Source organism: Ostrinia nubilalis, chromosome 22 (genome assembly GCF_963855985.1).
Source record: "Ostrinia nubilalis chromosome 22, ilOstNubi1.1, whole genome shotgun sequence".
In the NCBI taxonomy this organism is placed as follows: Eukaryota; Metazoa; Arthropoda; class Insecta; order Lepidoptera; family Crambidae; genus Ostrinia; species Ostrinia nubilalis.
The window spans coordinates 7,665,692-7,691,414 of NC_087109.1; the positions used below are offsets into that span (position 1 = coordinate 7,665,692).

The 25,723-nt window shown below is 40.4% G+C and overlaps 1 protein-coding gene across 1 annotated transcript in view; it reads right to left on the reverse strand.

Annotated features, from left to right (window-relative positions):
• LOC135083056 (E3 ubiquitin-protein ligase RNF123-like) overlaps window positions 1–25,245 on the reverse strand; it is a 28,622-nt gene extending 3,377 nt beyond the window's left edge. Inside the window, exons 1-32 of the mRNA XM_063977819.1 lie at window positions 25,236–25,245; window positions 24,493–24,639; window positions 23,960–24,071; window positions 23,490–23,562; window positions 22,741–22,883; window positions 21,872–22,065; window positions 18,083–18,208; window positions 17,376–17,535; window positions 16,534–16,674; window positions 15,909–16,091; window positions 14,415–14,567; window positions 13,879–13,988; window positions 13,345–13,463; window positions 13,038–13,091; window positions 12,760–12,872; window positions 11,963–12,082; window positions 11,477–11,583; window positions 11,088–11,195; window positions 10,833–10,921; window positions 7,564–7,669; window positions 6,949–7,096; window positions 6,017–6,116; window positions 5,738–5,832; window positions 5,266–5,415; window positions 4,716–4,813; window positions 4,575–4,645; window positions 4,219–4,347; window positions 3,668–3,830; window positions 3,156–3,293; window positions 1,167–1,240; window positions 723–862; window positions 237–422 (exon numbers count right to left, since the gene is read on the reverse strand). Of these exons, the coding sequence (XP_063833889.1) occupies window positions 237–422; window positions 723–862; window positions 1,167–1,240; window positions 3,156–3,293; window positions 3,668–3,830; window positions 4,219–4,347; window positions 4,575–4,645; window positions 4,716–4,813; window positions 5,266–5,415; window positions 5,738–5,832; window positions 6,017–6,116; window positions 6,949–7,096; window positions 7,564–7,669; window positions 10,833–10,921; window positions 11,088–11,195; window positions 11,477–11,583; window positions 11,963–12,082; window positions 12,760–12,872; window positions 13,038–13,091; window positions 13,345–13,463; window positions 13,879–13,988; window positions 14,415–14,567; window positions 15,909–16,091; window positions 16,534–16,674; window positions 17,376–17,535; window positions 18,083–18,208; window positions 21,872–22,065; window positions 22,741–22,883; window positions 23,490–23,562; window positions 23,960–24,071; window positions 24,493–24,623 (3,834 nt within the window). The 5' untranslated portion in view covers window positions 24,624–24,639; window positions 25,236–25,245. The remainder of the gene's footprint in view (window positions 1–236; window positions 423–722; window positions 863–1,166; window positions 1,241–3,155; window positions 3,294–3,667; window positions 3,831–4,218; window positions 4,348–4,574; window positions 4,646–4,715; window positions 4,814–5,265; window positions 5,416–5,737; window positions 5,833–6,016; window positions 6,117–6,948; window positions 7,097–7,563; window positions 7,670–10,832; window positions 10,922–11,087; window positions 11,196–11,476; window positions 11,584–11,962; window positions 12,083–12,759; window positions 12,873–13,037; window positions 13,092–13,344; window positions 13,464–13,878; window positions 13,989–14,414; window positions 14,568–15,908; window positions 16,092–16,533; window positions 16,675–17,375; window positions 17,536–18,082; window positions 18,209–21,871; window positions 22,066–22,740; window positions 22,884–23,489; window positions 23,563–23,959; window positions 24,072–24,492; window positions 24,640–25,235) is intronic.
• Between the last annotated feature and the right edge of the window lie 478 nt (window positions 25,246–25,723).

The following is a 25,723-nucleotide window of genomic DNA, read 5'->3' on the forward strand; positions in this document are numbered from 1 at the left end:
TAAACTAAAAAGATCCAAAAGAATAGGCTGATGAAAATACCAAGAAGCTGACGGTATATTTTATGGATATCGACATTTTCAATTCTAACTCTATGCGGCAGCAGGGTCTGCTAGGGTATAAGAGATTATTACTGTCTACAAATATGTGTATTTGTTGGTTTCAACGACAACTCTTAATAAAGATAGATCTACGAATAGACTTATGCGTATAGATTTCTGAAAAAAAGCAAGTGTACCTGGCAAGTCCTGCCCAGCAACAGCTCGTTCTGAGCGTCACAAGCCTCAGGCTTGCTCAGCAGCTCCGGTACCAGACACAGGGTCATCTCCAGCGCTCGCGCCAGCCCGTGGTAGAGGTCGAAACACGTCGCGCACAGCTTGATCTGCCGAGACTCCAGGTGCGCGTCTACATTCACTCTGTCCATCTTTGAAAAGGGACAACAAGACTTGTTTTGATTTAGATTTTCAATGGTCGGTTAATATGTGTGAGGGAAAATGTGGAGTGGAATGTGAACAAAGGGTTGATAAAGTTTCTTCTTGTATGAGAAACAAGTCTATGATTCAAGCAAAAGAATACCCTAACAAAAGCCTCTCCCCAAAGAATTATCACCACTACTATCGGTCCTGCACTGCCCCCATCCAGGCTCTTACCGCGACCTTCACTAGATTGTCGATCCACTTGGTTATTAACAACTAAAGAGAGAAAGAAAAACGTTTAGAGGTACCTCTTGCATCATCGTGATGAACTCCGAGAAAGCCCAGTTTAGCTGACTCAGAAGCGAATTGAGGAAGGACGCAGCCTCTTTAGGATGGGTGGCTAAATATTCCTTCACTCTGGTCTGAATCACTTCTGATGGACATGGGCCTAAAAATTAATAAATCAATAAATGAAAATAAATTACTCAAACGTCTTCTGTTGTGAGAGATATTTTCGGATTTCTGTACTACTCTCTGTAACATAATGGTACTTACCTATTGATTTATGGATAACAAGGTCGACGCAAACACTACTTAGCTACATTCCAATTATGAGCTACATAATTATGTGGGCAAATAATGTCAAATGAAAGACACAGTACTTACCCACCCATATTATTTCCAAAAGGGAAATTATACAGCTGATATGTGTACCTAAGTGTATGAATACAGAAGGCCAAAGGAACAATTACCAAAGCACTGACTCATGAGCCCGGCGTCCACCTTGGCCCCGAGGTTGTTTACCGTCGGCTCTCTGTCGCCGTACCTGCAAGCACAGCACCATCCATCTGGTGACTAAAGTCTGATTACAAAGATGAGGTAGCACATTAGACTGAATATTTTTGTGGAAAAATAGTACGTACCTACCTATTACAACAGCGAGGTTTAGACTAGCAATAAAATTTGCAGAAGTTGACTTCCGCAAGCTGTCACCACTGTGTAAATCTTGCAGGAGTTATCACAGCTATTTACACAGTGGTAAACAGCTTGCGGAAGTCGAAGTCGACTTCTGCAAGTTTTAATGCTAATCTAAACCTCACTTTTCGCAGACCTCAGCTTGACGTGTATAGGATAAGCAGCTCATTTTGGCGATTGCGAGTGAAGTAAACGAGACAAGCATAAGCGCACCGCACTCATCTTCTGGTCCATGGGGTAATCTGAGCATTCTGATCCAGAAGCATACCAGGGGGCATTCTGGTTCAGGGGGGAAATTCTGGTCTAGACTGGAAGCATTTGACTCAGGAGGGGAGAATTCTAGCCAAGGGTGCATTTGACCCAGGAGGAAAAATTGTGTTTAGGTGGTTTAAATGTTTTATTTATGCGATTGACCCACTGTTGCTAAGTGACTCAATATTTAATTAAAAAATGATTTAGGTTACCTACCTGTATTTACCTATTTACAATCATACCTAAGACGGTGTAACTACATAACAGAAATTGTCCTTAACTCCTAAGTCCCCGGTTGGACAGGGATTTGTAACAAATACGATTTGGCTGACGTAGTAATCCAAGTTTCACCAATTTCTCTGAAGCAATCGGCGAAGTTACAAAAGGATATATCGCTTAATTTATTTCGGTGGCTATTTACGTGGAAAGACTTAAGTGCTAGCTTAAATAGAACAGCAAGCAGGTACTTAATTAGGAAGGCATTGATCAGAAATTTATAATCTTACTTTTTAATTGTTTTCAATGATACGTATCACTTTCAGTGGCTACATGCTAAAACCTTACATATCAAGAAACTCAGATTTAAGACAGCTCCTAAAAACTCCTTTTACATGAACTTTTCTGCTGAACAGTATTTCCTATTTTTCTACTCAAAATTTTCCTCAGATTTCAACGAATAATGAAAAAAAAAACTAAATTGGTATGTACTGTCGTTTTCGCTTTAGCAGTTTAGGTATTACGGGAGTTGGTCCAAAATGTTTAGGTATTCTGATATTACATGCTGTAGTGGCTGTTCAATTTGCAATGTGCCGCAAAATGTCTACCTAGATAAGGAGTTCGTCGGTTATGAAAACAAAGTTCGCTTCACTCTTTAGACAGCCCGCCCTTGATTTACGCGGTAGATTATCGAAACTGGCTCAATTGCTGTCCCAAACTCCGTGCCAATAACAATAATAATAAATTCTTTGAGATTATTTCGATGGATGATTTATTGTTTTATTGTTTACCAACTTTTTTCCAGTAAATTAGAAAGACAAAGAGTCTTGCGTAGGTAAATTAATTAATTCAACTGAGCTTATCAAACTTAGCCTTCAAATAAAACATCTTTAGATAAGTATATTTTAGTTCTAAATAGTTTATTCCTTTGGATCCAAGTTTGTCTTGTAAGTTGTCCAAATAAGTAAAATTAATAAGTAAAAGCGTTTTTATCCCGCTCCAAATCCGTGACTCCACGGTCCAAAGTAGGTATCCAACCAATATCCATCATCTGATTTCTCTAGAAGCTTTCTGGATCTGTAATTTTGACGAATTCTGAACGTATCTACTTATTCCGATCGAGACCACTCCTAAAGGTAGACTAATAGACCTGCAGGGAATGCAGGAAGCTCCTGGATGCGGGCGTCCCAGGCTGATCGCTGTGGAAATCCTTAGAGAAGGCATTTGTCCAGCTGTGACGTCCTTGGGCTGAAATCTTAGACTTGACGAGGTCGTAGATGCCCTTAATTTGTTCTTACTTGGCGGCCAAATGTGGCCACTGCCGATGCCGGAAGCCGAACCCGGAGCCGTGCCAAAAGCGCACCAGCACCCAGTTGGACTGAGCCCACGCACGGTTCTGGTATGGACGCACTAGCTCTTCCACCATGCACATCTGTCTACAGAGAGAGATTACCTAATTTTAAGGTAGAAGTGGCATTGGTTAACAGAAAACAGGTTTCAACTAATAATTAAGGATTGTCCACACAGCTTATGACCGCAGTCTGTAGAGGAACACTATCTGTGGTCGCGATCCTCATCAGTGAGGGACCGAGGAAGAAGAAGAAGGATTCACAAAATTATTACGAGCCGGAAGACGTAGAGGGCAAGCCTCCACTAGGTGGACCGACGATCTGGTGGAGGTCGTGGGAGGTGCCTGGATGCGAGAGGCGCAGAACCGGTCTTTATGGAAATCATTGGCGGAGGCCTTTGTCCAGCAGTGGACGTCATTCGGCTGAAACGAACGAACTTCAAAGGAGAAAGCTACACGTACTGTTTGGCAGGCACTCTCTCGATAGCCCTCATCGTGGCGGGCTGCGTGGCAAAGGAGGCCAGGGTCTGGACCAGAGATTCTCTTGTGCTGGCTAGAACGATGCGGGAGTCCGCGAACTCGGAGCAGAGGAACGCTGCGCACGAGACTACCAGCTCTTCCCATTCTGGTAGAAAACAGATAAAAAGGAAATATGGGGGAATATGAATTTAAAATGCAGAATAAATTACCATTTGACTTATGAAAATTGGTGGAAAAAATCTAAGCTCATGATAATTGGCAACCACCAACGTCTTTACCACGGGACTAGTGATTGAAAAGTTGGATTCTGTCGATCCGGAGGTCCTAGGTTCGAAGCCCAGGAGGTTGCCACTCTTAACAAATAATGAAAAACCTTTTTTCAGTTTGGACATTGACTCAAATCAAGAAAAATGATTCTATAAATCATTGTAGTTGTTATAATAACTTCGTCGCCTAACATCCAGGGTTTTGAGCTCACTTGGTTACATGCTAAATAGGTAATGATGAAAACTAAACATGATTTCCTGGTATACCTGGAGTCTGCTGCACTGGTACAGTCGGATGCATGTACAGCCGCAACGTGTTGCACAGCTCCAGCATCGCGTCCACGTGGTACTCCGGTACAAACGCGAACAGTGAGTCCGCGAATTCTGTTCCTCCTTCTAGTAAAACCAAAGCATCTTTCATAAACATCCTAGGTCTTTCAGAACTTCATGTACTGTGAAATTATTGTCTTGTGATGTGAAATTCTAACTTGTGTTATCTATGTAATGAAACGTCTTTAATTTTAAATATTGACAACAGGTTAGCATAATCAAAATTCCTTCGTCATAGGAACAGTTCGTGGCATGTTTAAATACTAGTCCATATTCTGTAGGTAGGTACTTACGGCTCGGGTTTCCCATTTGTGAGTTGGATCCGATGCGAGGTGTGGGTGCTCTTGATGTCGGGCTCTGAGGACTAAGTAATAATTGAAATAAGAACTAATTAATCTTTTAAGAATTTGAGTCCAGTAACTTGAAAGGGTTACCTTTGATCAGAGCTGGAGGTATACTCCAGCTGGAGAGACGCGTAGCTCGTTCCACCAAGGATAGAACTTTTGCCGGGCAATATTTCTTTGCTGGCCACCTAAGAATGGAAAGTCTCATCATCATAATCATCATCTCAGCCACAGGACGTCCACTGCTAAACATAGGCCTCCCCCAATTATTTCTTTAACAAGTTGGTAGCGGCCTGTATCCAGCGCCTTCTTCCTGTTACCTTTATGAGGTCGTCTGTCCACCTTGTAGGTGGACGTCACACGCTAAGCTTTCCGCTGCTGGATCGAATCCAGAACCTTGCTGTCCCATCGGTAAAAACAGAACTACAGAGGATTCTTTCTCGCATTTGTTTACGAATGACGATAGATTACCATTGTTTTATGGCAAGTACATATTTATAGCAGGTTCCTGCTACTGAGATGAAGAGACATGTAAAGTCAGGAGGAATCGATGATTATTTGACTGCAGATTTAACTACGTCTCTCTGAAGAAGGTTCATTTCTGATGAAAAACAACTTATATCATGGTAAGAATTTTAACCTGCGTATGAGTGGCATAGTCAGGGTCCGAAGCAAGCCTCAGAGAGTGCAGCGTGCCCGAGAAGTGCTTGGCCAGCTCCGACTGCCGTTGCTTCGTCCAGATGGCTCCAATCACCCAAGCCATATGCAGCGAGCCTGCTTCTAGCTTCTCCTAGAAGCAATCTTTATTCTTCATCATTACGAAGTCATTTAGGACTTACGCTAAAACTAACGCAGCGCTCGCCTATTATTGCATGGAAATAAGGAACCAGTCACACGCTTTTTCGATTAAGACACTCGTGCGTGAGTTTTATCTGAAGCCCTTAGTCTCCACTAAAGAAACATTCGGCTTACCACGCAGCCCAGACAGGTTGGGTTTGGGGAATCTTCATTAGCACTCACTTATTTGACAGATTAATTGAAATCTCTAAGAGGAGTAGGGTCTTTATCTGATTTATTTAGGTGTGTAGAATAAAAATAAGCTAAAAGGTCACCTCATAAACCAACTTAGATCGTTCTAACTCCTTGAGAATCTTCTCCATCAGTTGTTTTCTCAAGTTTTCTTGTTCTGTAAGTTCAGCTCTAGAACCTATAATGAAGATCAGATTAAAAATAAGTATGTAAAGTTGTCAGCAAGTACCATAAAAATAATAAAAATCGATGAGACAATTTTACATTTTGTGATCGGTCACTTAGGAGATAGTAACCCTTACTAGGCCTACTATCTTTAACTATGGAAATAGAAGGTAGGATGTACTTAGTGAGTCTCTTACCTCTCTTAGTCTCCATTTCAGAAGTGACAGTATAAATACGCTGCTCTATATCGTGAAGACAATCCGCCATATCCAGCTGATTGTCTCTCAATTCACATAGCTACAAATAATTAAGACTATCATTGTAAATTTTTCTTTAAGAACTAAATTATAGGTACAGCGCATAACAAAATCAGTGCCTGAGGTATGGGAGCGGCTGAGGACGGTGCTTTTTTTTCCTCAAATGTCAGCGAGACTTCAGATTTGTAAGCTCTGTCACGCCATAACATATCAAAATCACCCCTCCCGTGCCGCTCCCATACCTCGAGCACTGCATGAGTTAAGTGCTACTTATAAATTATCCTCCTAAAGTAACTTTCGTGTCAGTTTTCAATCTAAAATGTTTTAGTTTTCCTCCCTTCTCCACCATCGTAAGGCTTGTAAATTAGTGTCACAAACTTAGAAATATTTCAGTTCAGGACAGTCTGATGATTGATACGAAACCTTATACAGGCAGCGTGAAATAGTGTGACACCCAAAGTTCGCAAGACAGCTTTCTTACAATGGACAAGTTTCCAATTTTTTTATTTTAATAAAACTTGAAAATATAAGTAAAATTAATAATAATTGTGAAAGAATCATGAAAATATCTCTACAAATACAAAAGTTACAGGGCCCTAAAGTTGCGCATAGCAATTATTCACGACAATTAGGAGTACCAACAGTAAATCACCCCTGGTCCAGTGCTGTTGACAGATCCATTTTTTTAAATCTAGTAGTATTTTTTTGGTCTATATTAAAATATGGATTAAAATCCCATTCAGTGAAATCTAATGTTTTCAACATCACGAAACTTCTCCATTGGTATAAGGTTGTGATGTCAACTTTTCGGCCACTTTGGGTGTCAAGAACTATTTGACGCTGTTGTACAAGCAGTTAAATAAATTGTCCACCTTCTCAGCATGCTTCACCGCCGCACCATGGTACAGCGCCAGTAGTCCATCGACCAGCCTGAGATGAGCCGTCCGGACGTCGATGGCTCCTGCTCCCGGCATCATCGACCTCGTGCCTTTGAGGGCCAGCGCTGTTTCGCCGGTTGTTCTAAAAATTAGTCAAACCAATATTTAATTTTAGGCACTATTCTAAAAGAAGACAAATTCGATCCCAAGAAACCCGATCAGTTGACAATTGTGATTTTAAATAGCTCTGAAATCAATACATAATGAACTAGAATTCATATCCTCAGACTAGAGATTCTAGGTTCGATGTAGGTACAGGCGGGAATAGGGGGATCTAAAGATCGATTTGGTTAGGTCATTGAGGGATTAACCTTATTGTCCGACACATAATTATTAAATGATGCCGTGCTTCGGGGGACTTTAAGACATGTCAGATGCCTATGGTGTTACATGGAGTCTGACACTAGGATTTAATTACAACCCATAAAGTAGAAGTTCGTTAGCACACACACTATTCTTAGTTTTGTGTCTGTCTCATTCATGTCCAAGTTCTGTCATGATGAGCGAGGGTGACAGACAGCCAGATAACCTATCTTTAGATTTACCTACCTGTTAGGAACCGGTGGCATTGGCTGATGCATGAACCTCGCCATGGAGGATATGACTTGAGGCAGGGTCGCTAGGCCTGGAGAACCAGCTGTCATATCGCTTACACCTGCGAAACGATTCATTTTATGCACTGATCACTAAATTATTTACATTTTCCCCCGAAAAAAACCTTGACCTTGTTTGTGACATCACGATATAAAACAGTGCCTAGATATCCTTAGTTTGGGACTAGATGTCTCAGTGTAGTCGGTGTGAATTATCTTGATATTTTATTCAACTGTGTTCAGGCGCCGAAGGAGAAATCATTAGAAAAACATTTGGAAACCAAATGAAAAAAATATTTGCGACATACACCTTTGTATTACCTATTTATTTGGCACCAATTTTGTGAATGGAGGAGAAAAAGGAAGGAATTTTGTCTCCGTATTAATAGTCCCCAAGGCCCCTTCATATCAAAAGCCAATACGTTTCCTGGCGTCACCTGGGCGGAATACATTATCCTGACAACATGAAGAATTCACAGGTACATCAACCGAAACTGGGGATCTTATGCCGTCGGAGTAGGGGTGATTTTTCAAGATTGTTTCAACGTGAAGGATTCTCACAGGTACAGAGAGCACACCAAGCTAGACTATGGCATCTTATGTCGTCGGAATAGGGTTGAATTTGCAACAAATGACTGCTGTGCGCTGTACATATCGAAGGGCAGTATTAATCGACTGCTCGACATCAAAGGTTCGTTCCAAAAGGAAAATTTTCTGTAATTTCGGAAGTAAAAGGATGTTTGGTTTAAATTTGGAATTTAATTAATGTAACGTTTATGTTTCAAGACTTTCAAGGTAGATAATCTTTGGGTGGCCTACTGATGATACCATTTTCAAGTTTCAATGTGGAAATAACCACGTCTTAATTTTTAAACTGATCAATTAAACTAACTAATATATATAATAATTAGATCTGTAATCTGTCTTGTTGCTAGTGTCAAGTAATTACCAGAGCATAATAATATTAAGCATTTTTAAACTATGTCGAAAAAGGCAATAAATCCTTAAGCTGATGAAATTTTTACTGAACCCTGGGAATTATTATTTTCCTTTCATCTTTTAATAGATATTCGGTTTATATGACCAAACAGAATAAGAACTCTATCATCAAACTGAAATGATAAAATGTGGGCTCTGATGAACTCAATATCAATAATCTGACATCTCTTTGATGTTTTATAACTTGCTTTGGAAAATAAATATACTATAGTGTTTAGCTCAGTCAGTGCGTGAAGTATGAGAGCGGGCACGGGAGGGTGTTTTTGTAATAGTGATGTACAAGGCTCGAGGCTTCCAAGTCCTTTTGCCGAGAGCTCAGAGTCGTTTACAGGGCTCGCCTCGTTTGTGTGAAGCTCGACGACTCAGAAGTCTTTTTTAGAGTTCGAGCCTTTTTCGGTGCTCGCCTCGTTTGAAGCTTGGAGTCTTTCGCAGAGCTCGAGCCTTTTTGAAAGCTCGAGCCTTTTTGAAAGCCCAGTTAACTTTTGTGTTAAGATCGTTCTATTTAATAAAACTGCAGAAATTCTGATACCTACAATAAAATACATATTTGAAAAACGTTTTTTACAAAAGGACACAAATCAAATAATGACTACATACGATTAGAATTATAACTTTTCCTAACAAAATAAAATATAAGTAAATTTTAAGAATATGTATTATAATAAAAATCAATGTAGGTGATGTTTTTTTATTTTTTTCGAAAGTTTGAGATCTTTTGAAGGTTCGAGCTCTTTTGAAGGTTCGAGCTCTTTAGAAGGCTCGAGCTCTTTTAAAGCCTCGAGGCATGGCTCAGAGAGCTCGCAGCTCGGCTAAGCTCGGGGCACCGAGCCTACCGAGCTCACTGAGTCTTGCCATTCCGCCTCGAGGCTTCAAAAATAGGACTCGACGCCTCGAGTCTTGTATCACTATTTTGTAACGTCAAAAGACAGCGAGACTTTAGATCTTAAGAATTATTTGCTCACGTCACTATGTCAATGTCACCCCTCCCGTCCCTCAGCCTCACCACAGGCACTGACTGAGTAAGACCTATAGATATATTTTTAGATAGATTAAAAGCGCTTCTCAAAGGTTTATATTGGCGGTCTTTTTTAGGGTTTTATTGGATACGAGTTGATTGACTCTTTGGGATCGAAAAGCCTTTATGAAACCTTTTCTCGCATCGAAAAATGTTCTGAGGGTAATTTGCTTTTAATTGAAATTCCAGTGGAAAATCTGAGGGTAAAATTTTAAGACAGTGTTTTTCTATTTATTATGAAAATACCAAAGTTTAGCTTTAGGTATTCAGGTCTGTAGATTCATAATAAAGGGAGATTTAGAAAAAAAAAACGCATGAAGTAATCCTCCTGGTAAGTGAAATATCAGTAAAAAGTTGATCCTTTAAAATCGGCTACAAAGTTGGTCCTTCGAGCCGGATTCGATCCAAAGTTATTACCGTTTTTTCATCGAAAATGAACGATTCCAAATTCGGCAAGGAATTTAATCTCGTGACGTCACAGGAAGATCTTCCCTGCTCGGTGATCCCGGGTGTGCGAGTTAATCGACTCTTTTGATCGAGACGCGCCGTAATTCGTTCGAGGGAAAGTATAAAAGGCTCATTTCGTGGATGTTTACGGGAATCCATTTGAATTTAATTTGAATTTTTAGGGTATTTACTTGGCTCGGTAGCTCGTTTGATATTGGTCATTATGAGTACGTTTGATATTGGTATGATCGATAATGTAGAATTAAAATTTTTGAAGCCACGATAGCCGAACGGTGAAGGAATCGGACTGGCCGACTCGTGATCGTGATCCGGGGAACGCGGGTTCAGTCCTTGCCGCCGCTCGACTATTGTGTCGAGCTCACTCGTGATACAAGCATAAAATATTTAGCTTAGTACGAGGGGTTAACGGGACTATTAGTAATTTGCGTAGTGAATAATTACTAATAATATTTTTAAAAGAAAAAATAAGTAGGTAAGAGGTAGGTCTATGTTAAATGTGACGATCATGAGCTGAGCGCAGGCCGAGTCGTCTACTCGCGCGATGACAAGTGTGTGTACAACGAGCCTACAACTAGGTAAGTACACCTTGGATAGAGTTCTTAGAGCGCACATCTATTCACTAAATAAGCTGAGTTTTTGAGACCAGAGAATGGATAAGTTAAATACTTTACTCATACGTTAATATTTAGTGTTTTTAATATTGTATGCTATGTGTATTAGTGTTTACAAGAATAGCAGCGTACCTGTATCAATACCCCCGCCCCGGTTGTAGCTCGGCTCGAAGCTTTGTATGAAGGGATTGTCCTCTCCCAACACGTTGACTAGATCCTGTCTAAGAAAACAAAACATTTCTCTAAATCATTATTGTTTTATTTTAGGAATATAATCATCACTATTGTATCTACTGCCGATATACAGTTGTGTTTATAAACAGCCTTGAAGATGGTTCGTTAATTAATGGCAGTTGGTTGAGCTTAGTAATAATGAGTATTTTTTACCGTAAAGTCCTAACCAGGAACGGCAGAACGCCTCCCAATCTGTCGACGTTGTAGAAATCCAATTCTCCGTCTATGAACGTCCTCGCTGGAAGATGTGGCGGTAAATGCCTGAAAATTTTATTTAATGTGATTTAAGTAGTTAAATGAAACTCGTAGGCTTCCCTTGATACCCTTTGGGTACGGAACCTTGACAAAGAAGACGTCTTAACTGCGAACTTCTATGTTCTTCTGATTAATTTCGTTGCGGGTCCAATGATAGTTTATCTTTCTCCCGGGACAAACTTGACCTTCACTTTACTGGACTTGCAGCGATGGGAACGAGAGGTAGGAATAGTCCTGTGACAAAGCATCAATCATCATAAGTGCCATAAAAATGTACTTTTACTTACGGATTCCCTATGGGGTTGTCTCCCCACAGTTTGAGAACAGCTGTGAGAAGCCGCGCGTGACAGCACCAGGATATGGCGGGCGAATTTCGGGATATGTTAAATAGCCTCTGAAAATGTTGATAGTGATAAGGGCTTTGTCCAACAGGGACTTCCCGTTTTTTGCAAGTACTTTTATGCAGGAACCCGTTTAGTTCCCATTCACAAAAACATTCGTTTTCAGTCTCCCGCAAAAACTGATCGGTTTTTTAAATAAACTGGTCCAGTAAAAACAGGATGTAGTTTAAATACAAGTATTGTTTATTATACGTGTTCCCATTTACAGCTAGTTAGTTGCCTACGTGCAAAAAACGGGATACTGCGATGTGAACATACAAGTCCAGTTTTGTGGGATGAAGTAATTAATGCCAGGATTCCACAAAACTGGAGGTAAGGGTAAGGTAAGGGCAAGCATACTAAGCATACTACCGCTTCAAACTCTGGACTCACCATGTCCAATATGCAGTTATCCATGATGTATCTTCGAAACTTCTCGAGGAAGATCTTGCGGGTGGATGGCACCATGTTCGTACCGTCCGTGTTATCCAGGAGAATCAGGAGGAACTCCAGCTTTAGGAAAAAATAATTAAAGAGGATTTACCTGCCTCTCATAGAAAGGCCAGGTTTCTTAATTTTAAAATTACAGCTTCATCTTCTACTCAAAGATTAATTGAATATGAAAGTCCATATTACTTGATTAGAAGTTGAGCATGCTTGACAAGCCAAAAATCTCATTTTAGAAACCGGAAGCTCTTGGCTTGTATCTCCTCACCTGATGGTAAGTGACGATCAGACCGAAGGTGGAAGCGAGCTTCACCCGGAATCCTCAACCACAGAGGAACTGGCTATCTTACCTCTAACTGACGGAACACAACAATGCTGTTAACATTGTTGTTATGGCGACAGACTTAGGTAAGATGGTGGTAGCTAGCCAGGCGGACTTAGAACAAGCCCTACCACCAACCAAACCGAACAGAAAAATCTGTCCCCACTGGGAATCGAACCCGGGACCTCTGCGTCTGAAGCAGTTGGTCTTTCCACTAGACCACAGAGGCGGTTAGGTTATATTACTCGTAGTTATAGGTAAAACTGCTCCATCGTACTTTAACAGTATCTATAACCATAACCGGTGTTTTTGTATGCAGTTTGATAGACTCTTGACGTTATAGTTAAAGTAATATAATTTTTAATAAGATGTAATTTTTACCCCACACTGCGACAGAAGGAGAGTTATGTTTTTTATTTACCTGTATTTGCTCTAACGGAGCGATAGCAGCAGTGATTTTATCGCAGTCCTCTTTGTACTGAACTTCGTAGGCTGCGTCCTTCTGAGAGGTCGGCAGAAGTTTGGATATTTTATCTAAAATCAATAATAACAGTTCAAGTTTTATCGTTGTTTATTTTGTTAAGGGCCGATTTTCAATATTAGCGCGAACTTTTATGAATTCATTATTGTTAAGAAATGTCTATTTACAAAGTTTTTCTGCTATTGGTAAGTGTCGATGAAAAAAAATGATATTCGTACCAGTTCCCATAGGTGCAAATGCTGAGTTTTGTATCGTTCCCTTTTCTGTCATTTCTGTAAAATATTTTAGTTACTAAAATGGATTTAGATATCATTATGGACACTGATGTATGTTTCCGACACTTTAAAAAGTCAAAAACTGAATAACGTTTTGGTTATTTAGGCGGTTGCATAAGACAGCATAAAAATTGATTTCTATTGGGTCTCGATTCGCAGAGCTTGAATGGTTAAAGGTAAAAGATAAACCCAATTATTATTTTTTCTAAGCGAACTCTAGATGGCTTTGACGGTTGAATTAAACGATAACCTGCTATCCTAGGGTCGGTTTCTCCTTGCACGGGCGTCGGCCGCTGCCACCACGGCTTGCGGATCACCGTCCGAAGCACGCTTTCGTCGGGGCATTTGATGTTCAAGAAGTTGTCGAAGCTGTAAAATACATTATCATTCTAATTTCAGCCACAGAACGTCCGCTGCTGAACATAGGCCTCTCCCAATGAATTCCACATCGCCCGGTTTGTAGCGACCTGCACCTAGCGCCTTCCTGCTACCTTTATGAAGTAACATAAAATACATTATTTTGTGGTAAATGATACGAAAATTGTAATGTAAGCAGTTCTCCCATTCGGTGGACTGACGATCCAGTGAAGACCGAGGGAAGCACTTGGATTTGGGCAGCGCGGGGCCAGTCGTTACGGAAATCTTTGGTGAGGCCTTTGTGAAGCAGTAGAAGTAATTTGGTTGTAAAGAAGAAGAAGAAATGATTCAGATACATAACGTTAATGATTATTAGCAAAATATGAATGGCCAGTTAAGTTTCTAATAGTTCTGTTGAAATACAAACGTGATTTTGTTGAAAAAGACATATTTCACCAGATGGTGCCTTGTCTCGCGGTGCTGCATCAGTCCACAAAGTACATACACGCCTTCTGTTTGCTGGGTGAAGTGCATGTCCTGAAGATAAAGAGAATATAATAAAATAGTTTTGTTGAGCGTTCTGAAAACAGAAGCAGCGAGCGTGCACTATTACGAATAAAAACTGAAGCAGCGAGCGTTCACTTTCATGCATGAAAACTGAAGCAGCGAGCGTGCACTTTCATGAATGAAAACTGAAGCAGCGAGTGAGCAATTTCATGAATGAAAACTGAAGCTGTCTGTCGTATCGTGACGGCTTCTGACGTGTCGCATAATGTATGAAACCGATTCTGTTCTGATGCGTCAATATGACACAACACATCAGACAAATAAATCCGGCTTTAAAATACACATAGGTCGATCGTCTGCAATTGGGTACCATATTCCTATCAAGGACGAAAAGGTTAGTTGGAAGGATCAAAGCGTATTTTCCAATTTTCTCAATTATCTAATTAGTTTACTTACAGGCGAAACCAAATCAAACAGCAGGCACTCCCTCACGATGCAGTGCTCGAAGACGTCACAAAGAGCTGATTCATCCAAGAATGTCCACAACAGGTCGAGCAGCGTGCATATTCTAGGCTGAGGTTGCGCCAGGAATTTTGACGCCAGTCCTTTCTAAAATATGTTTTATTTATCATTTCTATTCATTAGAGACTATCAAGTAGAGTCTAGCTAAAAAGGTCTATTCCTCTTTGATCACCTGGATTAATCACCCAGGTGATCAAAGTGGACTCCAAGCTACAACGCTGTGATGTCCTTTGATAACCTATGGATAAGATCACCTAGGTCAGGGATGGCGAACCTTTATGTATCAACGTGCCACCTTCCTAAATATTTTTTATGTAGTCATAGACGTGCCATCAAAATAACACCTAATGTTATCAATGAGGTGTAGTATCGTACAAGTAACAGGAACACTCTACAGTGGCACTAATTGATGAGGGCAAATACGATAGCCCATAATCTTAACACATTATTTATTATTTTATTTTATATTATAGTAAATTTTGTGATTGGTGGCGTGCCCTAAATATTGTGGCGAGTGCCATCGATGGCACGCGTGCCATTGGTTCGCCATCCCTGACCTAGGTGTTCAAAGTGGACTTCTTATCCATGGGTGATCAAATCCAGTTGATCAAAGTGGAATAGACCAGCTAAAATTGATTCATTATTTTCTGCTACTGTGGATTTCTAACATTGTGGTCAGAATGTAAGAGCCCCTAGGAAATGATCCTAGGGGCTCTTACATTCTGACCTCTTACGTTCTTCATGGTTGTTCTTGTAGTAACTGATGAAGGCGACTGAGTTTCTTCAGCCACTTCTTCTTAGCACTAGCTTATTATGTGGTAGGGCAAGCTACATTTGGGACGTTTATAAGTGCCCTGAAGTGGGCCTACGCACTAATAAAGAATTTGAATGTTATGTACTAACCTTTGAGAGCCAATGAGGTATACTTTAATTTGTACAATAAGGACTCAATCTAATAGACAGTTTAAAAACATTATAGCACAGAATCATAGTTAATTAAGTACCATAATTTAATAATCGTAATCTAGATACAACGATATTGTAGGTAATTGCGAAAGTTCGGTACAATAGATGGAAGTTTGATGTTCCTTCACGCATAAACTAATGGACGGATTTTGAAGAAACTTTACAATATAACTTTAACCCAGTGGGAATATAGTTCCCACCATATTTTGAACTTTATTCCCTTCTCTTTAGGTCCAAAAACGATGAAAACTTTGGACTTGTTATGCCCGTTAAAGGCTTACGCCCGTATTAACAAACATTACTATACGATCTCACAGTGCGTGTGCACTCATAGAGCTCTATTCAACGCTGTGCGTTCGATTTGCTGCTTCACTTAAGCAAGCATCGTTTGTGAATACGGGCGTTAATGTCACAAAAGCTCAAGGGCTATAAGTATCAGAGAAAAAATATTGTTATACGTACAAAATTGTCATCCTTGACTTTTATGTAGAACTCGGCTGCGTGTTGATCCAGTTGTATGCTCCTAGATTTGAGTCCTAGTGCGCCCCTAAACCTAGGGAGCAGTTCTCCCACCACCACGTAGGAGAGACGTAGGACGTTACCCAGCTCCATTACTACTATTCTAGCTATGGACATTAGGAACGCCTGGAAAAATACATTTGGAGTTTAAATTTGGTTTGGGCTAAAACTTTTAGGATTAGCAACCCATCTGGCTAGCGTGGGGAGAGAGGAGACCATTCCTCCATTTTGCAAATAGAGATAGTAATATTGTGACTAATCCCACCGCTCTTTTCCACCACTGCAACTCTTGTTAAGCCAGGATTACAGTTTGACCTCCAATGAAACCCAACCAGTGAAGGTTGAGTAGTCCCAGGGATAGCTTTTTTATATTTGTAATATGTAGTTTCTTCACTTTCACCAGATCGTCGGTCTACCTAGTGGGAGGCCTGCACACACTACTCTTCTAGTTGGAAATACCTAGATACGGGCAGAGCAGTTCCGGTCGTTTTGGAAATCCTTGGGGAGGCCTTTGTCCAGCAGTGGACGTCATTTGGCTAAAGCAGAACAGAATAGTGCCTCTACGTACCTTCCTAGACATCTTCTTCATCTCAGTGCTCTGGGAATCCACGATAGAATGTGGGGAGCCTCGTGGGCTGTAGGCCGAGTTGGAGCTGTGGATCCTGAGGGCCACCTCCTCCTCAGCAGCCTTCGACGAGTCTGACTTTGCCTGACATCACAATTGTTGGTTGCGGAAAACTATCGGATCAATATTAGAAGAACGCTACCTTAACTACTATAATAGGAGGTAGCTTCTATGTTCTTAAAAATCGCCACATTCTTTTTGATCCTGCAAACTAAAGTTTACGAACTGTCCCGTGTTTTGTGGTTTGTCATAATAATACTAAGGATGGATGGAAACGGATTCATTTTTAAGATTGATAACGACGTAGAAAGGGCGATCTCAAACTTTTCCAGATAAGAAAAGAGTGAAGATCACGTAGTATTCAAACAAACAGGTTTCATCGAAATTTATAAAATAAGGTATGTTTAACAATAATAAATTGCATGTTACGACTGCGATATCAAGTTCGGTCGTTTGCTTTTACGACAAAACTGGCCGGAATAAAGTAATTTATAAATAAAAAGAAAGCAACGTTTAAATAGTGTTTGGATGCAACCGACCGAGTTAGCTGCGCACTTGGCAGCCGTGACGTCACATCGACGCTCTGGTACGGACGAGGCGAACGCGGGGAGGTGCGCGGGTAAGTGCGAGGGAGAGATGCATTCCAGCGAGGTGCGCAGTTCACTCGATCGGGTTGCAGTTTATTTTTCAGATGGGTTTTTTTACACCTTATAAACAGGCATGCAGCTTATATTTTGCACTAAAACAATTTACTTCTCACGTTTCAAGAATAGGGAATTTCGTACCTTGCTAACCTTAGCAGACACGGTCGGCTTCAAGTCAGACACCATGTCAGGTCTGGCCAGTTCGTCTAGCAGAGCGTCCAGCGATTTGAACAGTATGGCTGCTCTCGTACAGTCCTTCACTGGAGCCGCTTGAAGTGGGGCGAAGCCTTCTACTGGGAACCTGGTTAGAAAATTAGGTATTGATAAAGAAATTCGTTCACATGTTTCTCTCTTAGAAGAAGACTTAAGACTTGCTATCCAATAAATAAGAACTCTAAAAAAATTACAACTTTATTCTGTAGTTGGTATGCTGTACTTACATGGAAGAACGAAGAAGGGCTTTTAAGTCAATAGTGAATTGTAACTTATTGGACAAGTGGACTATGGGAGCGGCACGGGAAGGTGTTTTTGTAACGTCATCATCATTTCAGCCATAGCACGTCCACTGCTGAACATAGGCCTCCCCTAATGCTTTCCACGTTGATCGATTGGTAGCGGCCTGCGTCCAGCGCTTCCCTGCTACCTTTACGATGTCGTCGGTCCACCTTGTAGGTGGACGTCCAACGCTGCGTTTTCCGGTACGCGGCCTCCATTCCAGAACCTTGCTGCCCCATCAGATTTGTATGCTGTCATAATATGTCAATGTCACCCCTCCCGCGCCACTCCCATACCTCAGATATTGAATTATTTAAGCGCTATACCAATACTTTAGACCTTCAGAAACTTACACGAAAGGAACGTGTCCAAAATTGGCATACAGGTGTTCCTGCATCGCCAGCGATACTGCTGGAAAATACGCCAGTCCCGAGCCGTGGGCCACCTGGGTGAACGCCACACCTAATGATACGCCATTCCTGTGGGATTATAAAAACTATGAGATTTTAAACTTTCGCGTTCCATTTAGGGCTTCCAATCCCGCACCCCGTGGTCGATCCCGGTATTGGCGGGAGTTGGAATTCAAATCCCGTGGGATCCCGGTATTGGCGGGATCCCGCATATAATTATGAAAAATATTATGTGAGGCAAATAAAACAATACATTAATCAATTTAAATCAACGTAATTTCACTTTAATTAACGTTAAATGAGATCATTCAAATTACACTTCAATTACTGAGATCAAATATAAAAATACAATCAACTTCAATCAATCAAGTACAATAGAAAAAAACAGTGATAAATAATTATGTAGTTTCTTTCATATTTTTTTTATCATTCAATTGGAAATGTTTGCGAAGAAAACATAGCATGTCTAAAGACTTAGTCAGTCTGCCAAACTGCAGCGTATTTTAGAGGCAATATATTATAGCCAGCAGCAGAGAAGGCTCTTGCGGCTTCCACACTAGTCGGTGGTATTCCTTTTAAAGAATTATATGTAAATGTGAGATATTTCCCCATTGACCCTCCGGACTCATAGTTTTTCAGTAGCCGACCGATCGCAGTCGCGAATGGTCGTGCACATGTTTCTTTACAGTCCCGCAAATCCCGCGGGATCTCGCACCCGTAATCCCGCAGCACGCGGGACTAAAAAATTATGCGGGATCCCGGAATACCGAGATCTCGGTATTGCGGGATTGGAAGCCCTAGTTCCATTTTAATTTAAATAGGAAGATACGGGTCTTAACGCGACATTCTTTTTAGGGTTCCGTACTTCCGTAGTCCTGACAAGGAACCCTTAGGGCCTTATTACAAAAAAGTTAAACCCGGGACGAATGTTGGTTTAGGGCACTTCTTCGAAATTGCATTCTTCGGCTGATTCATATGGACAAATTTCAAATTCAATTTTGGGTCTGTAACATAGACTCATATGAAAATAGGTACACCCAATAACATATATTTGGATGAGGGACTCGTTTTTGTAAAGTAGTTTTTAAGATATCGACGTTCAAATATTTTGTGCCCATATAAATCAGAATTTGTTACATATTAATCAAAAATAGGAATAAAATTTAAAATCTTTATGTACAATTGGCTCTATATTAAGAAAATAATCATAATATAACAAAAACAATGATCTGTTGTTATGAAAAAAATATCAGTTATCAAAATATTACGAGAAAAAAATGCAACGAATTCCAAAAAATTCGTGAAAAACATTTTTTGAAACTTTAGTATATATCCATAATATTTTGTCATCATCATAATCATTTCAACCATAGGATCCACTACTGAACATAAGCCTCCTGCAATAATTTCCATAACGACCGGTTGGTAGCGGCCTGCATCCAGCGCCTTCCTGTGGATGAACGTTCTACACTGAGCTTTCCGGCACGTGGCTTCCACTCCAGAAACTTGCTATCCCATCGGCCATCAGTTCTGCATACTGTGTCCTGCCCATTAACACTTCAGCTTGCTAAAACATCGGACTATGCCACCATGCGACTTTAGATCGTTTATGGATCTCCTCATTTCAGATTCGATTGCATAAAAAAACCAAGCATAGTCCACTGCATAGTAGTGAGAGGCCACTTTTCAGTACAATATGTCATCCCTGATAACACACACTGGATGTAGACTTTCATCTTATGGCACTAAGGTATTTTAAATGACTCTATGATGATGTATCACTTATCCAAGCCATCGTTGTTAAGACGTCCACCCACAAGGTGAAGAAGGTGAGATGAGCTTATAGAGGTTGTGGTAATGGCAATCAGTTAATCTCGAAATCATTGGAGGCCTATGCTCAGCAGTATATTATTATGTGCTATAGACGCCATAAGTGTAGCTGAAATTATAATAAAAATAAATAATCGTTGGGCAATTTCATACAGCGCCATTTAGCCACAAAATAAGCAACAAATATGCTTGTGTTATGGTTGCTTGCTTAACGGATATATTACTTATTTACTGTTTAAACACATACATTAATCATAGTATAAAATGATAATGATTTTTTTATTCATAATAAGACCGCAATCGCCCCTGGTCTTAAGTGAGATGCAGTCTGAGATATCATTTTTAGCTAATAAACACTTTTTAGGTGCTTGATAGATCAAAAACTAATTTATTTTATGATTCATATAGGGCCCTGACCATATGAATCACGCACAGATGAATCAGTTTTTTGCCTAAAATCGAGCAAAACTCGTCATACATACAGACTACAGTGTTGTCATTTTTCTACATGAATCTATAACCCAAAAGCATCACATGAAAGACAGATTACATTTTTAATGCAATAATATAATTTTATAAAGTAGGCATTGTAATCAGCATGCCACCTGAACCAAGCACAGATGAATCAAGTATTTGCCTTCGTTAGACCGGGTTCTAAGCCAACTAGCTCCACGTCTGCCTTCTAGCTCATCCGTTGCAAGATGGGCTTGCCTCCACGCCAGAAACCAGACTCTCATGATTAAAACCTGACCAGTTATGGTCAAGAACAGCTCACGCCATATGAATCAGTATTTTATGCCGGACACTGCTTATTTATTTTTTTGCAAACAAACTAACTTAATTAAAATTATTACGCATTTTTTTTGGAGAAGGACAACTCATTACCTTTCGAAATAATTTTAATTTATATTGATATATCAAAAGGAAAATGCTACATCAACCATTTTGTTTCGGAAAATGGCTAACGGACACACCATATGAATCAGAGAATCACACTTCAAATATTTTTATTTTGTATAAAGACAGCAATTATGTCAAAAATGTAATTTGCGCCAGATAGGGCTATAGTTAAGCTATTACGAAAAAAAATATTGCATGCCATTTTGTTAGTTGGTTACAGAACTATACCCAAAGACATCGAAAATTTTGCCTCCGAAGAAATACCCTTTAACATGACATTTCCATACTAAATGTCAATTTAAACCAGGGTTCAAACAGAGTCTAACTTTTTGTAATAAGGGGGTTATAGTTTCGATATGTCTGTCTGTCCGAGGTTTTGCTTGTTTTTTATGCCGTGTGACTACGGCTGCAGCATAGCAGCCGAAACTTCAAGCCGTGAATACATAATGTAACTCATTAATAAATGTCGCGTTAAGACCTGTGTCTTTCTATTTTTAAGTGTAAAAACTATGTAAAAATCTTCGTAGATTCAATCCAATTCGTAAATGTTTTAAAAGAAGTAATCAAAATAATGTTGGCGTGATTAAAATAGGTTAATAGGTTTCGTAGGTATAGAATTAAGTAATCAAATACTACTTACTTAATTACATGAGAAAAAAGCTGGCCCATTCCAATTAGAAGTAAGTGGAAAGGCCTTAATGTAAGTAGGTAGAAAATCGTCGATTACAAATTATGTAAGAACAGCTGGGTCATTATCATTTATGCTACTAGTTATTTTATTCGATGTCTATTTTTTTATACCAGTTGTAGGGCAGTTGACAAAAACCTACAATTAATGACGTCATACATTGGAGATAATACAAACTAATACATTGGAGTGGATAATACATTGGAGATTGGGTTTTGAAAAAAATCGTAAATGCACATGAAATCGTTTCAATTGATTGGTCGACCCTGAATTGCTCCTTCGCTATTCCAGAGCTATTAAGCCTTCAAGTTCACCTGTAGTACTCCAAAGTGCCTTTGTCCAAGTCTATGCAGGATCCGATGACGTCACCGGGCAGCCAGGCCTGTCCGTACGGGCAGGTGGCCACATTCCACCGCCTGACTCTACCGCCGTCGTACGCGTATGAGTGGGCCGTGTCGCCCACTCCGGTGTCCATTGAGAAGATGCATGATGCTGTGCACCAGCCGATCTAGAAATTAAAAATATTACTAATTCCTTCCAGCCCGCGCTACGTCTTCCAACCCGTGGTCGCCACTCGACAACTTTTCTGCCCCAACGGCCATCGTCTCATAAGTGCCCCGCCCACTGCCACGGGCTGGAAGACGTAGCGTGGGCAGGCCTCCTACTAGGTGGACCGACGATCTGGTAAAGGTCGCGGGAATGACCTGGATGCAGGCAGCGTTCATTGTGGAAAACCTTGGGGAAGTCATTTGGCTGTAACGAACGAACGAACGAATTCTTTATCAGTTACTTTTGCCATCATGAGAGCTTATGTATTGCGCTCACTAGTTAGTTCGTTCGTTTCAGCCACTGCTGGTCAAAGGCCTCCTCCAATGACATCCATGATGACCGGTCGTGCGCAATGACATACCATGTCACAGTGGATCTTGTTACCGGTTTCGCGTTCACCAGTTGATACTACTGCCTGTCAATGGCAAAGCGTAGCAGTCCCATTGCCATTTGCCCCAGGATAATCTGTCTACTTAATTTAGATAAAATTAGTTACAATATACGAGTAACTTTGAAAAACTTTGGCTAAAAATGTAAAAAGCGCTACTTGCGCTTGAGGAAATTGTTTTCCATATAGGAATATTAATTTTGAATTATTACTTATATCTTAAACAAAAGTAATTTTAACTCTTGCCTGCATAATCCCTTTAGTCCCGAGCTGCACCTCGTACATCCACTTGCCTGCGTACACGCACGCTGTAGCTCGAATCGTGGCGAAACTTGACAGGCCTTGGACGCTCACTCGCTCATCACCCACCAGTACTAGGCGACCAGTGCCTGGTGGAAAAGGGGGTTTATTTAATGGATTGACAGGTTTGTCTTACACTTGAAAATTTCGACAGGTTCATCCAGCTCAGTTGGAGAGCAGTCGCCCGGCAAGTGAAAGGTCGTGGGTTCAATTCCCGCCTAAGGCAGTTTGATTTTTTCAAGTTATATAATTTTCAGGTTTGTCTTAAGACAAGGACTTCTATGGAGTGCTAGATGCTGTCCTGAACTGATATCATACGTTTGTGATTGCTATAAGACTCTTAGGTCCTGTTTCCACCAGCGGAGCGATGCGGAGATGTGTTTACCCTTAACCAGGCTCTGGTATCCACAGAGACCACATCAAATTGAACTTTATGCTGTGAAGATATGATTGAAAACTAATTATTTTTTTTTTAGACCTGGTTATGGGTTAACCAATCAGGTCTCGTCATTTTCACTTCTCATCTCCGCTCCGCACAGCTCCGCTTCGGCCGACGCTGTCAAATTCTATAATGTAGAATGAGTCCACCCGATACATCTCTCTCTCGTGTTCATGAACAGTGATGCTTTGTTTAATATAATTACTATTTATTTGTACGACTAGATTAATATTTTGAGAATTTATTTTGTATTTACCAGTAGAGGCATCGAATACAACAAGTTTTGGTCCGACGCGTCCTGGCCGGTCATCTGCATTTTCTGTCGTATTCTGAAAGAAGTACGTAATAAGTAGGTTTCGATTTAACGTGAATTTTTAGACTCCAGCCGTGTAAAGTAACTCATGATAGATTTACTTAGTTCCAAAATCGCTTACTCGGATTTTTAAAATAAACTTTAAATTATTTTGCTCCGTGAAGTGAGCGCGAAATTGAATCTGTCAGGATTTTTACTTCATCTAGCGGGACTGGTCTATTTCTAGCAAAACTTTTTAAAAGTTCTGGACTAGTTTTATCTGGGATATTATCAAACTTAATTATCGAACCGCACTGTTAATTATTTCATTGAGGAGTTTGTTTGTGAATTGAATTTTTTGCGACCACATTACATTTCTCTACCAATATGGCGCAAGGAATTGAAATCTACATGATATACGACAATCTACTTACTTCCACAACAATAGGTGCGTGTTTCTTTGCAGTCTTTGATTTGTGGTTGACAACCTTTGTGTCCAATATCTTGGGCAAATTTTCACGTATGTGGCTTATGTATTTACTTCTCCTAGAAAAAATAAACGGGAATATCATTGATAGCAAAATGCATTAACAAGGATACAGACTTCGTAAAAGTATATTTTTCATCATCATCATCATCATCATAAACTCTTCGCTGTCGAAGCACGACCCTGTTATTTATGAGAGGCAAATGAAGGATTTGGCCTGGACTCAATACTCTAAAAAATGGGTTGGAGACGTCATCGAATATCAGAATATTCGTATAATGGTATCGCGTGGTCTTATTTATTTAAATCGGAACGGCCACACGGCTAAAAGAAGATGGCGCAGACTAAGCTGCGTAATGATAACTCGTCTGGCCCGCATGGCGAATACACTAAACTTCCATTTGTCTCTGGTAATTTTCCAGGAGGATCTTTCTCCTGCACATTTGATAATAGTTCAAATTCAAATTCAAATAGTCTCACTGATAATGCCGATCGGTGTTGTCCTTCATGACCATATCGTTGCCGAAGATCCTGCGAACGGTGTCGTGGACTTCCCCTTTCTCTGCCGAGCTGCTGCATACCCCGAACATGGACCGGAGCACGTTCATCATTCCCGATGCTTTGGGGCTGGAATCAAATCAAATCACTAAAGCCCGGTCTGTGAGCACGTAGAATTTTGTCCAATGACCCCAAGCTACCCATCCTTATCGCTCGCGCGTAATTATATTGCTGTCGCGACTGTGCGACGGGCGCCCGCAGTGAGTGTGCGAGCGCGACAGCAACATAGTTACGCGCGAGCGATAAGGATGGGTAGCTTGGGGTCATTGGACACAATTCTACGTGCTCGCAGACCAGATTATAGTGGCACTTATGAACAATCAATAAATACACCTTGGATATTCTACATTACGCCATCTTGTCCCAAAATAAGCAAAACATGTACGTGACTATTTCCACCTCTCGTTCCCACCGCTGCAACTCCTGTGTAGCCAGGATCTACAGCTTGACTTCCAATGAAAACCCAACCAGTGAAGGTCAAGTTTGTCAGGAGCAACTTCACGACGTAAAAAACTTACGCCCGTATTCACAAACATTACTATGAGGTCTCACAGTGCGCGTGGACGCACAGGATGACACACGAACCAATCACAGAGTCCTATTCAATGCTGTGCGTTCGATTTGCTGCTTCAAGGCAAAGATGAAACAAGAAGAAAGATTTTTACCTGTAAGCCCACTAAGACACATATGAAAAACCACTAACACACATATGAAAAACTTGATAGGTGTGTACACCAAAACACAAAAAGACGGAAAACAAATCTACAACATTATTAAATTATTTCACAAACTTTAAATTAAATAGAAAATAGCTGATCACATGTAAAAATGCCGCGAATTGTCATTCAAACGTGTCAGTCAAACGTCTTTTCATTTATTTGTCATTTATCAAAAGAGCCTTTACTATATTTTTCTAAAGAGTATCTACATCTCATTAGAAGGTACCTTTTACAAAAATCAACGTGCAATAGTGGTCCAATACCAAAATAATTTATGCAAAGATTACTAAATGTTCCAGGATTGTTTTTTACTCAATGTATATTTTCCAGAAAATCTCTCAAGACGCAGGACTTCATTAAAGTAAACATGGAAACTTTACTGTGCCTTTAACTTTACTTCGGGTTACTACAACCTATAGTCCAGTCATTATAGT